General features: G+C 35.8%; 1 protein-coding gene across 10 annotated transcripts in view; it reads right to left on the bottom strand.

The window, feature by feature from the left end:
* The window catches only part of LOC131684641 (uncharacterized), a 579,369-nt gene that overhangs the window by 133,202 nt on the left and 427,978 nt on the right, over positions 1-18,189 (bottom strand). For 6 of the 10 annotated variants that reach the window (XM_058967666.1, XM_058967671.1, XM_058967670.1 and 3 more), the window contains exon 3: positions 13,006-13,120. The exons of the other annotated variants lie outside the window; for them this stretch is intronic. In XM_058967666.1, the coding sequence (XP_058823649.1) occupies positions 13,006-13,120 (115 nt within the window). The remainder of the gene's footprint in view (positions 1-13,005; positions 13,121-18,189) is intronic. 10 annotated transcript variants of the gene reach the window in all.

Here is an 18,189-nt window from a genome sequence, read left to right as displayed (position 1 = left end):
GGAAAGGATCCGAGAGTGTAGTTCCAAGTTGCACCGAGGCGCTACGGTTCGCAAGGTACGAAAAGATCCAATTAGTCAGCCAGTCCGGCAGTCCAGTCCGCCTTAGCCTTTCCACAGCAAGCTGATGAGGAACACGGTCGAAAATAATCAACACTTAACCCTTTCATGCCCAACTTTTTTCTAGTGCATGTAGGGTTTCAAAACTATTTTTCCCTGAAAACGGTGGGGTCAAGAAACACGAAAAGCCTATTTTCGTAAAGATAGGTGCTTCCATGGCAGTGCTAGAAGCTGGTCAATTTTTACCTTCTAATGCCCAATACAATTCTCCTAGAATAATTACAATAGTCCAATTATGTGGAAAACGTAGCCAACGACAGTCTAAATTGATAAGTTTTATCAGTTTTCAATAATATTGTACCATAACAAAGATATATGAAAAAATCATTTTCGGTCGTCAACGTAAACTTTCTCTGGCAGCACTGCTCCATCGGAATCCAATCAGACTAATTGCAGTAACTTCAATTCTAGAGCTGATCCTTGTAAAGGTTAATACTCAAATGAAAAACAATAATCACATTAATGAGCCTTACTTGTTTTTGTTAGCGAATCTTGCCTCAATCAAAAGTTATAGCTGTTTAAAAACGTTGTTGTCCACAAACAACATGGGCATGAACGGGTTAATGTATTTTTATTGAGTTCTCAATGGTTGCTGAAACTATTTCGCTGAAATTCAGCAACCAAAATTTACTTTGCCGTTACGAAATCAATTGTTTACTCGTTCTGGAAATTTCCTAGCTGAGTTAAGTGAGTAGGAGACTTGACCAAGCGCAGAATTCTATTATTGGCTATAACGAATTCTATTAGGTTCCAAAAAAAAAAAAATTAAATTTAAAAGTTTGGAATGAAAGGTAATTTTAAAAGTTTGGAATGAAAAATACCTTTCCTTATAGAAAATATTCCGTAATTAATAAATTTAAGTTAAATTATGTTTTTTTTCAAACTTTGTATAGACATATCTACTTGACTAAAAATTACATTCAAAGTACTTATACCACATCTTATTTCTTATAGTGAAACGATTTTACATTAATCGGGACATTGGAATTATTATTACTAAAATTTGCACAACATTGAACGTAAGAACCAATTTTGGGGAGACTAAACCAAGTGACAATAATCTGAAGAAAGATACCAAATTTCTGATATTTACTACTCTGTGGTATCTACTGTTAATGTTAATCACGTCACACAAAAATCCCACCTAAAATACCAGTCTATATATTTTAGTATTAGTAGTCAAAGTCAATATGGAAAAAAGGATTACAGTATGTTTTATGTCTTTATTTTTTGTCCGGATTTTTCAATTTTTTCTTGGACAAGTTTCCCCAGGCCTTGGTCAAGTTTCCCCGTAGTTGACCAGAGAAAACGTCCAGAGAAAAACTTTTATATCTTTTGCAAAAATAATTTAAAAATTCTGCAAAAAAATCATGAACACGAACATTACCTTTCTACATCATATCTCTGTAGTTTTGAACTATTGAAAACTTTTTAGAGAGTTATGCAGGTTTAGATGAAAACCTGGTCAAGTCTCCCCATGTTCCCCTATAAGTCAAAGTCGTTTACATTCTTGTACGCCAATTATTGCATAATTTAATTTATTAAAATAATATAATGTACGTATTGTGATTAAACATACAATTTAAAATTCAAAAATTAAGGCCATTTGATTCATTCATGAAAAATCCGCAAAAAATCCGCAAATTCAGAAAATCCGCCACTCTTTTTCAAATTGCGGAAAATCCGCAGGATTGCGGAAAAATCCGCAACTATGGCAACGCTGCGCTCAAGGAATGAAATTCTTTAAATAGTCGAGGATGACGTCATTCATAGAAGCGTAGTGTGCTGGGCGCTCCAATATGTCGAACGAGTCGCTACAGGCACGATGTTACTTGTCTGGCAAAACAGCAACAACTAATTCAAACAGTCACGCGGCACATTTATTTATAACTTTTCGTGCTCGTTTGAATCACTAAGCTGCTCCCTATCGACGGCGCTGCCGGGGATAGTTTGATTGATGTATGGGAATTTTCACGTTTTCGAGATCTGTTCATTTTTGCTTGTTTTTCAATAGCGTGCTATTGAAATACAAAAACACTGTAGCAATAAAACATAATTTCAGTTAATTCCGAATTGTTTGGTGATAACCAGACGGAAATCCGTTCATAAATAAGAAAGTTATTAGCGTTCAAAATAGTGACGCAAAAACGTGACATCGTTTGATTTTAGATTTTAGAATGATACCCTGCCCCAGATAGTGCAGTAAGACATTTTCAATGTCAAAAATTTCCCGATTTTATCAACTTTCCCGTTTTATCAACCAACATTTTTAAAAACGGGTCATTACTGTAATCGATCAAAAAAAAATGTTTGAAATTAATGCACGCAGAAACGTTTACATCCTTTCAAAAAATTGTTCTTGAGTCAAAATGATGTTATCGACTGTGGAAAATATTTAGTCTTCCATACCGGTGAAACGTGTAAAGTTTCATCCGAATAATTGAATAAGGTAGCTTTAAAAGCTACTTACAATAATTTAGTTAAATAATTAACTACTAAAGTACAACGCTCATAACTTCAAACTCACCTTTATTTTCCATTCAAATACTGAGAATCATTAGAATTAATGGTTTGGGGCACGAATATTTTGCGTAATATAGTGAATTATGACTGCTCCTGCTAACTGTTATCTACGTACATACTCACAATTCACAATGAACCCGAAAATTCGCCAACGCAATGAGCACCCCCGATACCAACGTAAGACCAGCCGAGCGAGTTGAAAATGACTACTTCCGTTTCTCCCGATCCAACCTCTGTCGGTAGTGTTTGGTATCTCGGTACAAGATTGTAATGATAGATCTGCAGATTTATGACAATATTTTGAATACTCCCTGCACAAATAGATCGATGATAACAAAAGTTCCATTCAACTGAATGGAAAACACGAACTGCCAGCGGGAACCGATTCCGATACAACTCGGAAAATGTCCGATAGCCGCATGTGTGGCATATTTATGTAACTGGCACCAAACCACAGCCGCACGATGTTGGTAACAGCCCATCAATCTTAATGGAGTTACTGGATTAAAAGTACCTCCGCGCCGTGATCATACTGGCATTTTATTGGCTGTGAATTGTGGTTTAATAGTAATTGGTGCGATTGTAGCGATGGTGCTTGCAAAGTAGCATGTTAATACATGTATAACGATGAAGTCGGACAATTTATAATTCATACCGCAATACAGTTAATTACTACTATAATATCTGAAACGATTTGTAGACTAGATATTAGATTGCAAAGGATATTTTTCGCATTAATTTACTTCAAAGGATTGTATGCGTTTGTCGGAATAAACGAACTCTAAGTCGAGCTTCATATTAGTCCAGCCATTACTACAGAAGCTACGATTGTTCTTTCCAAGGTCACCCATCTATAGTTTTTAAGATATTTAATCTCGTTTTTCCCGAAATGTGTCAAATGGCAGTTGTCATGCACAAAATCGACGGTATAGTGCCACAAAACTAAAAGGAAGCCATCGATACCTTGACGAGTCCTGACTACAGTAAAGACCCGTTCTTATCAGCTCCTTGGCGAATTTTAAGCTGATAAAACAGGGACATTGATAAAATCGGGACATATATTGTTCTCCCATTTTAATAAACCGAAGCTCTTCAAATATTCTTCTTTGGTCCTTAGATAGAACCTTGCAATCTTTTCTGATTATTTACTTTAAGTTCTCCTTAAGAGAAACCGCAAAATTTATAAAAAAATATTTTCATTTTTGCATTTATCGGATCTCTAATATAGGAAATATATGCCCAAGAAAGGATGTACTCGAATTCAACTTGGTTCGTCTGCTAGAGCCCATCAAACTACCAATTTTCATATTAAGCTGATAAAATCGGGGGTAGATAAAATCGGGTGCTGATAAAATCGGGTCTCCACTGTAGCATAATTGCTTTCACGTTCCCCGTTGTTTAATTATATTTTACGGTGGAATATGTTCACGGGTACCTATTTTCTTATTTCTCGCAGCTATAAACGGAGACATAAAAATGAATCCAAAAAGCTTTATTCGTGATGAACTTTCGCCTCCGAATACCAGATAGCATTCTAATAAACTGTAAACTGGCAACCGAAGATAAAATAGTACCGTAAGCATTAAAATAATTTCAACACATCTTCACGTTCACTTTCATGGACTTGTCAAACAGAAACATAAAACACGCATAAATCTGCTCCAATTCAACAGAAACTTGTTGACCTTGAAAAACATACTGAAATAGGTAGATTAGTAAGGCATTTTTTCCCCGTTCAGGACATGCTCTATCCTTTCAGACGCTTGCATTTCAAAGCGCAATGTGCCTAGATACTTGCTCACCACCATTCAAGCTCAATCGGGCTGAAATTCAACTCATAACTGCGTACCTTCAACACTGAAGTGCCTCTTGACGTTTAAGTTGGGTGTGCTTCGTGACTTCCGGTGGGGGTGACTGAGCTGCGGCTGCCTGATGTCTATTCGCTACCCCGTATTCGTATAGCTATAGCCGGGGTGTAGAAATATTTTATTTTCTCTGCTTGCTGAATGGGACCCGCTGATGAACATAAGCATCAAGTGGCGAAATAATGAACATTGTTGCCATCATCTGGAGCAGCACTTTGTCATGATGGTGCAGCAGCGAACGGAAGTGCTGGGTGTTTGGTTGGTTACCGTCGAGGGCTATAAATCTTAATTACGTGAATAAAGTTTTGTGCGTGCAGCGCGCTTCTTTTTCAAATGAGGCTGATTGGGTGTTGCCACAAAACAGTGTCGTCGGAGTTAATTTTTCAAACGTTTGACAGGTGTTCTGGTGGGAATTTGATTCTTCTTAGAATTTGATGTTCGTTTGCAATTTTTTTCACCATTCTTTAACTATTAGTGGTTATGATTTTACACGCATCCCGATTAGAACGAAAGAACAAGATTATAACAGAACACAATTTTTGTAACATAATGTGTTATAAATTAGGTTTCGTTAGTAGTTAAAATAACAGAAATTTATAACAAGTAACAATGCGAGATATAGGTTTGAAATATTTCTGTTATGTGTTTCTGATCGGGATACGTTATTGCTATATCACCCAAAAGCATTGAACTGTTTAGTTTTGGTTTATAGTACAGGTTCTATGATACGTCTGCGCTATTGATTGGTAATATTTTTAAAAAATTCCATGGTCTGTGAATTCTCCTGGAGTAAATTAAGCTCACTGCCAAATGACATGATTTTCTTCGCCATTGAGGAACGGGACGCTAACATTATGGAAGATGGCAGGCCTGTAGCCAGGATTTTGTTTGGGGAGAGGCTTAAAAATTATGGCATTAATTCTGATGACTTAAGATATTCACGGGAATCTGAATGTAATTATGAATTATGAATTCTTAGTGAAAACAGTTAAACAACTACACTAACAATATGTTATCCGTTACAAGAAAGGCTCTAGTGCATTGACGAATTAAATTTGATCGTTATTATTAATTAACAAATTACAATTTTCTCTAGTTACAAAAATGAATATTCAAGAGTTCAGAGTATTCAGAGTACAAGGTGTAGAAGACGTTGAATTGGCATGAACAGAAAAATCTCTAAAACCCATCTCACGAAACTTTACACGCATTTTCTAATCAGGAGGACAAAACAAACGTCAAGGCTATTCAAGTTTACCGTTGCAAAGCATGTCCGAACAAAGTATGTGTCGAAATTTGCTTTAAATCTTCTGTTCAGGCAGGCGATTTGTAGATGCGGAAAATAGTTTCGCCTCCTATTTTCATGATCAGAGGTCTTGCTACTAATACTAGTTCTGTGACTTTACCCGAAGTTTGCGTTAACTCGACTTTACGAAATTTTCAATTTAAATGATACTGATCATGTTGTAATTATAATAATCTTGAGAAAAACAGATGTTTCTTTGTTTGACTCTCGTGGGGAATGGGTTAAAGATTATCTTCGACAATATAATCAGAAAATTAAGAATAACTTTTTATTTATCTAGTAGATTCTTTCGCAGATTCTATTTTTTATGAAATTGATACTTTTTATATCATTGGACTTTTTTTTATATCCCGCCTCTCACCCCCACACCAAAAGGCTCGCACAAAGAGCCCCCTGGTAGTGGACACATCAGTTCTTAGCGTACAAAAAAGGTCAGCACAAAAAAGATAAAAGGTATTCGCGAAGATGCTTAGAACAAAAAAAGAAGGCAAAATTAACACGTGAAAGTAACAGGCACAAAAATTATAGTATAACGAACAAACAATAGCTACAAAAAGCACACAGTGGAACGATGTTCTTTTTAAGGGGCCCGCTGTAGTATTAAATTGATTCGCATTTTTCAACCGTTTAAACTAAATTTTAATTAAAATATTAAAATTCTAGTAAAGTGAAAAATGAAAAGGAAAGAAAGCTTTTTGGTGGGACATCAAGTTTATGGAGTTTATATTAACACTCGGAATACCAAGGGGGTAAAAAGTTACGCGGACTACCAAGGGGGTCCAAAAAAATGGGAACGCTTACTTTGACCGGTCATATCTCAGCTGTTACCTAATCGATTTTAAATTATAATAAAAGGGTTGTCTACCTTAAGTTATAGTGAAATGAGTAAAACAAAGTCAGAGAAAAAAATGGGAACGCTACTTTGACTGGCCATATCTTAGCTGTTTGTTCACCGATTTCAAATTTTCCTTCACCATTGGGCAGGTATCTTTTACAAAAATGGTGATCAAATAGTAATGGAAAACTAATTTGGATATCCGAAGTAATTGTAACAACAGTAATTGAAAGTCAGTACAGACAAAATGAGTTTTTCAGTTCAAATAATCGTATCTCAGTCGTTTGTCAACCATTTTCAATTTTTCTTACACCAATAAAATTCTTAGAGCCTCTGGATTTGTAATGTATGCTATAAATAGTAGATTGTCAAAAAATACTGTACTTTTTCGAGGTTTTAGGCGGTATGGTTTTCAAAATGCACGCGGCGCAAGGTTGGTTAAAATTTTATCCGCCTTGTTTAGTTTTACGGTTTGAAATGTAACATGTTTACTCAATATTTCTTCATATCACATATGGATACTATTATATCAAAATGTTCGTACAAGCGTGGAGGAACTCAATATAGAATGTAAGTGACAAAATAATGTTGTGTAGTAGGAAAAGTTCAGTAAATACGAAGAAGTTCAAAATTTTTGAAATATTCGTCATATAACTTTAAATTAAAAGCGATGACCTATAGTTTGTTGTACACCAATCAATTGTAATTGATGGCAGCTACAATTTTTGAAAGAACAAATTCTTATATTTTCTCAAAAAATAGACAAAAGCACGTAGAACTACAGAAATTTTATTTCATTGTCAAATAACTTGAAATTCAAAGCGATGTCTTATACTTCTTTATACACCAATCGATTGTAATTGAATTTCGGCTACAATTTTTGAATGATAAATTTTTATATTTTCTCAAAAAATAGACAAAAATACGTAGAACTACAGAAATTTAATTCAGTTGGTAAATACCATTACATGTACCAATCGATTGTAATTGATTCCAACTAAAATAACTAAACTTACAATTTTTATATTGTCTCACTAAAAAAGACAAAAAATACGCAGAACTACAGAAATTTTATACAGTCTGTTTTCTGAGAAAATATTAGAATTTGTTCTTTCAGAAATTGTTTGCTGAAATCAATTACAATCGATTGGTACATAAAAAGGTATAGGTCAACGCTTTGAATTCGAAGTTATTTACCAACTAAATTGAATTTCTGTACATCTACGTATTTTTGTCTATTTTTTGAGAAAAATAATAATTGATCGTTCAGAAATTGTAACCGAAATCCAATTACAATCGATTGGTGTATAAAGAAGTATAAGTCATCGTTTTGAATTTCAAGTTATTTGCCAATGAAATGAAATTTCTGTAGTTCTACGTACTTTTGTTTATTTTTTTGAGAAAATATAGGAATTTGTTCTTCCAGAAATTGTAGCTGCCATTAATTACAATCGATTGGTGTATAAAAGCTATAGGTCATCGCTTTTAATTTAAAGTTATATGACGAATATTTAAAAATTCTGAACTTCGTATTTACTTAATTTTTCCATACACACTATTATTTTGTAACTTACATAGAACATTGCATTTCTGCATTTTTGTACGAACATTTTTATATATTAATATCCATATGTAATACGCAGAATTATTCAGTAAACGTGTTACATTTCAAACCGTAAAATTAATCAAGACGCAAAAAATTTTAACCAAACGTGTGCCACGTGCATTGTGAAAATCAAACCGCCTAAAACTTCAAAAAAGTATAGTAACTTTTGAAAATCTACTATCTATTGCATGCATTACAAATCTAGAAGCTCTAGGAATATCATAGGTGTGAGGAAAACTGAAATTGGTTGACAAACGCTGAGATACGATTGTTTGAACTGAAAAGCTCATTTTGTCTCTACTGACTTTCAATTACTATTTTTACAATTACTTCGGATATACAAATTCGTTTTCCATTATTTTTTGATCACCGTTTTTGTAAAAGATATTCCTATCCAATACTGAAGAAAAAATTGAAATCGGCAAACAAACAGCTAAGATATGGCCAGTCAAATAGCGTTCCCATTTTTTTATTCTCTGACTTTGTTTTACTCATTTCACTAAAACATACGGTAGACAACCCTATCATTCTATTTTTTCAGTGCAATATGTTTATAAAAGATATACCTTTCCAGTGGTGAAGACAGATTTAAAATCGATTAGATAGCAGCTGAGATATGACCGGTCAAAATAAGCGTTCCCATTTTTTTGACCCCCTTGGTATTCCGAGTGTTAAGCGTCTATTGGAAAGACTCTAATTTTATTTTTCGAATGACGTTTTTGAAACTTGTTTCAAAATGGATGCGATTTGTTATCCGTCTTAACTCAGTAGGAAGCTAATTGAAAATCGTTGGCCCGGCAAAGGAAATGCGTTTCTGACCAAGGTTGGTAGAAACCCTGGTGCGTCGTAAATTATTGGCTTGCCTAGTGCTATACATAGGAATGCCTGTAGTAAACCGTAAGTTATTATGGGCTATTGGGTTATACAGAGCATTAAAAACACACAGGAGTATGCAATGAGCGGTTGCTATTTTAAAATTAAAACTAGTTTAAAATTTCTTAACAAGTTGAAAATTTTCGTCAGGGTCCGGACCCCCCGGATCCTTTTCCTTGATCCGCCCCTGGTTTCAAGCGATGTTTCAGTGTCGACACATAGCATCTCAAGGTCGTGGCTGTCGATCCATTGTATGTATGTGCAAATCGCACTAAATATGTGATATTCATTTCTACCGTTGTATTGAACATAACCAGCCATGGAATCGTAGTTTGGAGAAATGAGAAAGGCACAATTGCACCACTAGGTGGATTAAAACAGGTTTTTACAATAAATTCGGCTGCGTTTGAACTAAAAATCCTAGAGATCTTAAAAATTTTGTGCTCAAACATTAAACTAAATAATAGATTTTTTGCAGAATTTTTCGTAGGTCAGTTTTTTCGAAAAAAAAAAAACAAAATAGGGTAATTTGGGGAGAGGTGCCGCACATTTCTAAAAATCGATCCTGCGTCAAAGTAAACCATTCAATATTCGATGAAATCATTTTTATCGATCGCAAAGTTTCCAAAATACTGTGAAATGGTTTTTGTCATGAAAAAAAAAATCATTAAATTTTTACTAACATTTCTTTTAAAAAAATGTCATTGCTGGAGAGACGCCGTGGTCACAAATTGATAAATGATGAACAAAAGTATTTTTTAGCTCTCGTTGAGTATTTTTTAGCTCTCGTTTAGGTGTCCAGCTGAGTTTCTTGAAGTTTGATTACATCTATAAATCAGCTAGTACCTACACTTCTCTTAAGGGTACTACCATTTCTAGAAACATTTTTTATTCAACCTTTTAAACACATTTTTCTTTCGCAACTTTGTGTAACGGTTAAGTTTGAGTAACTTAATTAAGGGTACTATTTATCTATATGTTTGGACAAGAGATATATATCTATGTCTTAGTACGGGTTCCTTAAAAGCAGTTTTTGACTGTTTCTCCTAACAATGAATTTATATAACTTAGGTTTGCTCTTGAAAGATTCATTTTGAAAAAAATAGCATTAATTCCCTGAAATTTTCGTTTTTACCTCGATATTGACATCACTATAAATCAATGGGTTTACGAAAATTAGTGACTAAAACTTTAAAAAATAAACCGAAGTAACTAATACTTAGATACATATCGCCCGTTTAAATTTGTAGATAAATAGACTCATAATCTTATATGTCACTGTGTTAGGTCCGTTAGTTTGTGGATATACCTTATTAAGAATCTATACCTGACGCAAATGATCATTTAATGACATTCCGAGGTGAAAAAAAAATACTTTTTTGCTTTGGATCCTCCGTCATCATGTGCGGCATCTCACCCAATTATAGGAGAGAGATGCCGCACGAAGACATTTTCCTCTGAAATTATGGATGACTGTACTCATGATCAGAATGCTTTCTAGAAGGTCCCAGCTTTTCAACCAATACATTATTTACCAAAAAAATATCGAACAATTTAAAAAAAACGAAATTTTAATGTGGTGCTGAAAAATTTTCGGCACTCCATGATGCAACTGGACGCACACAATCAATAATAAAATTTTCGTGAGTTAATAAAAAGGATTATTTTCCATCTCCAGAATTGTAATTCTTCGAAAGACAACCCAAGTAACCAATAAGCATTATAACGTAGCCTAATATCTGCTTTAGATCCACATATAAAGCTGTCCTAAAAAGCCATGAAGCCCTAAATACTTATTTAATGCCGATATTATGCCAGAAAAGGCGAAATATAGTGCTATTACTGTGCGGAGATTGACAGCTCGTTTCTGCAGTACTAATGCTATTATATAGCAAAAGCGCACAAATGTCAAATTTGAAAGCCTTATATTGGCACTACTAATGCTATTAAAAAGCTTCAGTTGGTTGTCATTGTCCGCCATGGTTTTAAAATCATTTCTTATGTTTCCTTTCGGTATGATGAGCAAAAAGGAAAAATTTTAAAATAAAATATTCTGTTTAAAACCGTAATTGACTCTGTTCTAATGCATTGTAATGAATATCCTTAATGGGTTTTCGTTCTCACATGATATGAATGTTTACGAAAATTACCTTTAGTAAGTCTGGAACTCAGGTACCTTGCCTCGTCCTTCACGGTAAGTGCGCTGCGTCTGCTTCCTGGACTATATTGCATATGTTCGATTGGAATGAAATATGCCGAATATAATCTTCAAGAAGAGTTGCATAACAAACAAACCCACAGCATTACAATAGCATTATATCAGCTTTTTATATGCTCTATAGTGGCATTAAATGCACTTTTAAAGTTTACATGCCTTAAAGATCCTTGAAGCATGTACGCGTTATATCAGCTTTATATACGCATATAGAGCAAGCTATAATGCTATATGTCGGCTGTGCAGTTATGCATTATTGATGCTAATAAAGGGCTTTATTGCGTTGTTAATGCTGTAATGGAGTTTCAATGCAACATTAGTGCAAATGTATAGCCAATATAGTGCAATGGCTTAATGCTTATGGTTACTTGGGAATCTCACATCATATCACAGTATAAAAGTGACCCCATATACGAGCTATAGAGAGTGCGGCATCTCTCCTGATGCGGCATCTCTCCCAAAATTACCCTATTTGGCAGCACTGTAAACAAAAATTGGCCAATTTTCTTTAAAGTACATCTCACCGATTGTTTCTAGACCGAATTAAGTCGAAGATATGAATAAAAGTTAAAAATTGTTCATTCATTTGCATAGAAAATTTTCCATTCTCAATTATGACATCAATGACACGTGTGAGTGCGACTTTTGTTTACATTTTTAGTGAAAACTCCCAACACAGTCAACGGATCTTTGTAATGTTTAAGAGATTAAAACAGAATAGATAGAAGTATAAATAGTCTTCTCTGAATTGTTTTAATTGTTCAGCAAGCAAATCCAACGAATACTTTCATATGCGGATAGATTATATTGTATTGTGTATTCTCAATCAGTTTGTTTCATCATGGATTAAGTTGTGTTGGTATAATGCAGGAAGTAAATTTGTTCTATAATTCAAACAACTACAAGGCATGATTTGAATTCAAAATATGTCCGAAAGCGTGTAATGCTTGTTTTTCATTGGTAAAATGTTTTGTGTGTAGCTATTCATTAATCCTTGTAATGAATATGAGAATATGTTTTTGTGCTTTTTAATGAAAATAAAAACTGTTGCGTTTTGTCATCAAACACACTTTCACGCTCTTACCGCGAAATATAGATTTTACCGTTTACAGCCGAAAGTAAAAATATTTTTTTCTCATTCTGTGTCATGCATATAAAAAGTCTATGTAAATGGTTGGTGCTTATAATATAAACATTATGATTTGTATGAAATAGATATTAAAAATAATTACGAAATAAAAAAAAATAATTAAAATACACGGTAAACTCGTTCACCACCTAAGTATGCAAGATTGAAATTCTTGTATGAGCTAGTTAAAGGATAAGGCTGAAATAATTTGCAAAATCAAGAGCAGCAAGAAATTGCCCGCAAAATTGGAAATGTTCCAATCCGTCAGCAACTTCGATAGAACAGAGCATTAATTAGTTCGAATAGCGCGAATCAGCAGAAACAGCTGAAGCGGAAAGGTAAGCACATAAGGATGCACATTGCACTCCCTCAGCTAAAAAGCCGATTAATTACAACAACGAAAACGAACAAGCGAGAAATAGAGCGAGTGGTGGCAAGGCGAAAACACGGGCGACGGCCTTCGGGTGAAGCGGAAGCGAACCGCAAAAGTGCCTCCTTCTTTTTGCCAAAGGACACACTTGCATAGCTACACATACCGTCATCGTGGTCGCTGATGCTCGGGGCGCCTGCCGGCAGAACATGCGGTTGACCGACACCAGTTCCAGCTGGTCACCGGCGACAAACCACACTAGCAATAACTCAATGTCAAACCTGCGGAGAAAGGTTAGCAGTGGTAAATGAACTGGATTAGTGGACTACACATATTGATGTTTGTGAAATGTAGTCTAGGATTTTTCTGAAATATGGAGACACATTTTCCGGAGGTTGATTAAATTTTTTGTAACTTGAATTGAATTTTTCTACAGAACGATTACTCGGAATTGCTCGCATGGCTGCTACCCCGTGTAAACATTTACCTTTCTGACAGAGCCAATTTCGTGAAAGCGCTTTATATTGATTCGGTCGGTAGAGCAAACTATACCAAGCACCACAAGCCAAGCGAAGTTTGATGTCAAATTGAAAACTGAACTCAGGTTGTCATCGGTTTAGAGGTCGTGTAAAAAGTTAAAAGAATAAAATCGAAAGAAGAGAAATTGCCCCATGACAACATACAGAAAACTATTTTTGCAATCAGGGAGAGCAAATTGAAAACTCATTGAGATGTTGAAGTTTCTTGTTGATGACAAAATAGTTATTCAATATGATGTTTTGCCAAAGAAGTTTAAGCAACAAAATTTAATAAACACGAAGTATATGATGACATCAAAATAAGATCAAAGTTTGATGTCAAATTTGAAAAAAAAACTGAGATCTAAAGACGATTTCAATTTGATGTTGTTTTCAAAATATAATTATGATGTTTGACTTTGTTCGGGAACAACAAACACGTTTTTGTGTAATCTACCAAAACACAACTTTATGTGGAGAGATGAACATTTTGAATTAAGGTTAAATTAAATAAATAAATTATTACTGATTTCAAAGTATCACTAATCCCAGTAGTATTGAGAAAGATTATTTAAAGAGAAAAGTTAGTCTTTTGAATAGCAATTCAAGAGATATCAATAGTTTTATATGAATCAAACAAATGATCAAGCCGGACTAAGCACACCGACGGTGATATAATCATCTGGTAGAATTCGGATAGCTTTGAATGGCTGCTACTTCTTCGGATATTCGAATGAGAAGGTTTCGAGGACAACTCATTCGCTCAATTTCTAACAGAAGCGATGCAGACTCCCCTAACAAATACGACCTTGGCCTGTCCAATGCAGCAATCATTCCCGCAATCGATCATTATGCTGACGAACAATGACGCCGTTATCGTAGTAATTTCCACGCAGCACAATTAGCATCCGCATCTGTTTTCCGATTACGTGAAGAGCATTCCTATCATACAACCGGACACAATGTGAACTGTTCCCCCGGGAAATCGCACTAATGCTATTTCCTTTCAGTTTATTTTTTTCACTCCCATCAGTGGCATCATAGTGGCCATGTCGATGGAAGTAGTAAGCGGAAAAGCTTTTGCCGCGCGTGAAAATAGAAAATATTCAATCGACTGCGATGGCCCTAATCGTCGCATCCGAGTTGGTTCCTATTCTTCCGCGCGCAGCATTGTACTCGACTATTGAATGGCTTCAAAGGCGATCGCCCCCTGGGTGGCCAAATAGCAAGATAATACACAGAGAAACTTGCTCCGCTTGGCAGTCCGGATCTTCCGATTCGAAAGATTATCCTACCCACAGTTTCGCTATTATAATGGAGATCCATCTTTGATGAATGGTGCGTTGTCACTGCCGCTAGGCAGGGACCTGGCAATAAAATGGTAATTTTTCAAAAAGCTTCTGATTAGCATTGGGATAAGCGGTTTCTTTCACAATTATGGTATGATTGCGGTTTTGGGGAGTACGGAATTCAGTATATTTCGTTGTGTTTCTAAAACCGCCTGTATTTCATTTTTCTGAATAATATTTTTACATATTGAAGGGCTTCTAAGATGCCGGAACACTCAATTGATTCGATGAACATGTTAGAATTTATTCCAAAGCGCGGTTTAGTAATTTGGCTGAATGTTGTGTGGTCGAACGCTAGTTGGTTGACTGCCAAATGGCCGAAAGGGCCAACTGGTCGAATAAGTAATTTGACCGAATGTCGTTTAACCGAATGCCGTTTGACCGAATGCGGTTTGGCCGAAGGTCATTTTACCTAATGTCATTGAACCGACTGGTTCACGAGTTATTTGGGCGCATGTAATACTTACAAAAATGCCCATGTTATTTGACTCACTAACTGTAATAGAGAATAGTTACGACTTAATTAGCAACGAATGTTGTTTTTTTGTCCTTAATTAATTATTGTTTATTTTACCTTGTATTTACAATATTTGTTATTATTGATCTAAACATGGATATTTTCCTTCTTTTTAACATGAGTTGTTCTTCCTATACATTTTTTATATCTGTGAACAGCAAAATTGAGTAATATTTTCCATAACTTACATAGAGCTCGATAAGGTCTTCAGTTTTCAAAGAGAGAGAAAAGAAACATTGATAGACAACTTGTATTCATTTTGGGTTTATCAGGATAACCCTTTAACGGACCACTTCAATATCAACTGTGGTAATACTGCACTTATCTTGATCGATGGTTTTCTCTGATGTGACAATGTCGATTTCATCCAAATTGCCTCGATACCTAAAACAAAGAGTAACAAACATTTAAAAATGCTTGTCGAACTCAAATATTTTTTCTTCGCGGAGATTTCCTGTCCGAAAAAATTAACGTGCAGGGTAGATTCACCCACTATGGCACTCTCTAACGTTTCAGCTTTCGGAACAGCCTATTTTCGTAACTAGATAAAAAGAAACACTCAACGTACTTTGATCCCTTCGTAATAACTATATGAAGCTCTTCTAATTGACACTTTTACGAAATCTTTCCTCGAGAACTGAATTTCCTGTCCGAAAGTTTGTTTCAAGTCCATGTTTGTTTACATGCCCATTGGCAACACTATGGCATGTTGAGCAGTTTATGTGCACTTTGTGAAATTGGCTTCGATGTGGTCAAAATTGAATATTGAAACTTTCGTAACACATATATTACAGTATAGTCAAGTGTGTATGTAAAATAATTCTTTGATATCAAGTTTTATTCCGGAAAATCTATTTATGTAACTATTTATCGAATATCTAACGTAGGAAACTGATAATACATGCCAGCATAATTGACCATTCGTCGATGATCGTTTGTTACACTATGAAAGCATGTTGCGTAAAATAATTTCCCATGGCCAGCTATCTACGATTTCGCTCATTTGTTTATAAAATTGACATGAAGTCCATTGATGTCAAACCCTTTGTCTAGCCAGCTTATTGAAAAGGGATTATATCACTTGAAAGGTATCGATACAAGGAAAAATGAAGTAATGATTAGTTGAATTTTCATGTTCTGCTAAAATGCAACGTTGAGCAGTAAACATGAATACTAATTTTTACATACAATTAAAATGTATATTTGTTTCTAGATAATTTTGAGCCTATAGTATAACGACGAATTCAATACGGATGTTCTTATAATTCATCATATACTGTTCATTGTTCAAAATTATGTTCCGGTTAGCTTGGGCTGGGGAGCTCCTGTATATTCTTTTTGTAGTATATGCTGAGCTATAAAAAGCAAAGAGTAACTAAAGATCTACAAAATGCTTTATTACCAAAAACCTGATTTATGCTGGCAAAGAACCAAACGCTCTCTCCTAGTTTTTGAGCGGAAAAATCATTTATAGCGAAGTGCAGATGGAACACGAAACATCGAGATAGCACATGGTCCTAAAATTGCGCCTGAAGAACATTGTGTCATCCAGGGCCGGTGTTACACATTTAGCCCCACTAGGTAAACTAGCATAAAGTGAGTGGTTTATCAATGGAGATTTGTCACATTTTCGCAATACACACGCTTGCATTACATTCACATAAAATCACTTGTGGTGTGTTTGTGCAAATGGGATCGTGGCACATCGTGGATTTGATACGCGCGTATTGTGTGCTCGAGACGCATGTGTGGCTGGTTTCAAATTATTAATCCAATGTTTCGAGTGGGTAAATAATTATTTTGGAGTGGGTAGTACTACCCATACTACTCACATAATCCGCCGGTATTGTTGTCATCATTCTCACAACAAAAAATTTGACTATTGAATGTTGTTCAAGAACCCAGCATAAATGGTGCTTGAAGCTGAATCCACAGAAAAGACAAGTGTGGCGGGCAATGCCCATTGACTAGGTTCAAAGTAATTGCAGAATCTTTTAAACGGTTAGCGACGAACAATAACGTACCATTTTGACATTAGTCCCATAAACCAATAATCGTACGTTCGGAAACCAACCATGAAAAAATTCAATATCAGTAGGATTATAGCACATAGCTTGAAATTGTCCTGTATGTGATGATTCGGCTATTTTCTTTTGAAACAAAGAGTTTAAAATCCACAAAGGGGTTTTAGTATCTAGGCTTCTCCAGGCCTTGCTTCGAGACAGATCATGAAAAAACGACAATAATACTAAGTCCAGCCGTCACTCTTTGAACAAAGAACTATGCGCTCCACATACACTGATAAACTGAATATTGTACCGGTGAGAAAATATTCAACTGCTATACTGCCCATGGGTTACTTCTTGGTCAGACGGACTCCGACAAAACCCCTAGTCCCTGGTCAAGCCACGGGGACCGTCTGGGGTGGGCTCTCAACGGCCTCTTTTGCACAGGCGAGCTCGAGCGTGAGAGACGGAACTCTCAAGGTCGGCTATAGGGACACCAATCAGAACGACAAGAACTCGACTCGATCAAATTTAACTTAAATTTTATTAACTACAATGTGTGTGTGTATTGGTGGTCGGCCGGCGATGACTGTATCTGCTGCAGATGAGGATTTCCCGACCGTCGGATGGGTGGTGTCTTCGATATTCGGCTTTTTGGGGCGGATGGGTTGATTTTCCCGACGGGGTGAGCGTTCGCCGATACTCGGCGAATGAATATGCGCTGCTACTTTTTGCTAGTCGATCGGACGATCGCCAACGTTCGCTGATTAACAAGGCAGCGGAAGGATGGTGCGTTCCTTTGGCTGAGGGCTTTATGAATGGTTTTCCACGTGCTGTTCTCACACGAGGTGTACGTTTGTCTCGGCCCACGTGACCGTTGCGGGCGGTTCTTGTTCTGTACCGTCTCCTCGTTTGACCGGGTACTATTGTCCTCCCCGTAAACAGCGGGTTTGTCGGCGG

Source organism: Topomyia yanbarensis, chromosome 2, assembly GCF_030247195.1.
Source record: "Topomyia yanbarensis strain Yona2022 chromosome 2, ASM3024719v1, whole genome shotgun sequence".
NCBI classification, from domain to species: Eukaryota; Metazoa; Arthropoda; class Insecta; order Diptera; family Culicidae; genus Topomyia; species Topomyia yanbarensis.
Note: the sequence above shows the minus strand (reverse complement) of the source record. Positions and strands in the feature narration are given on the sequence as shown.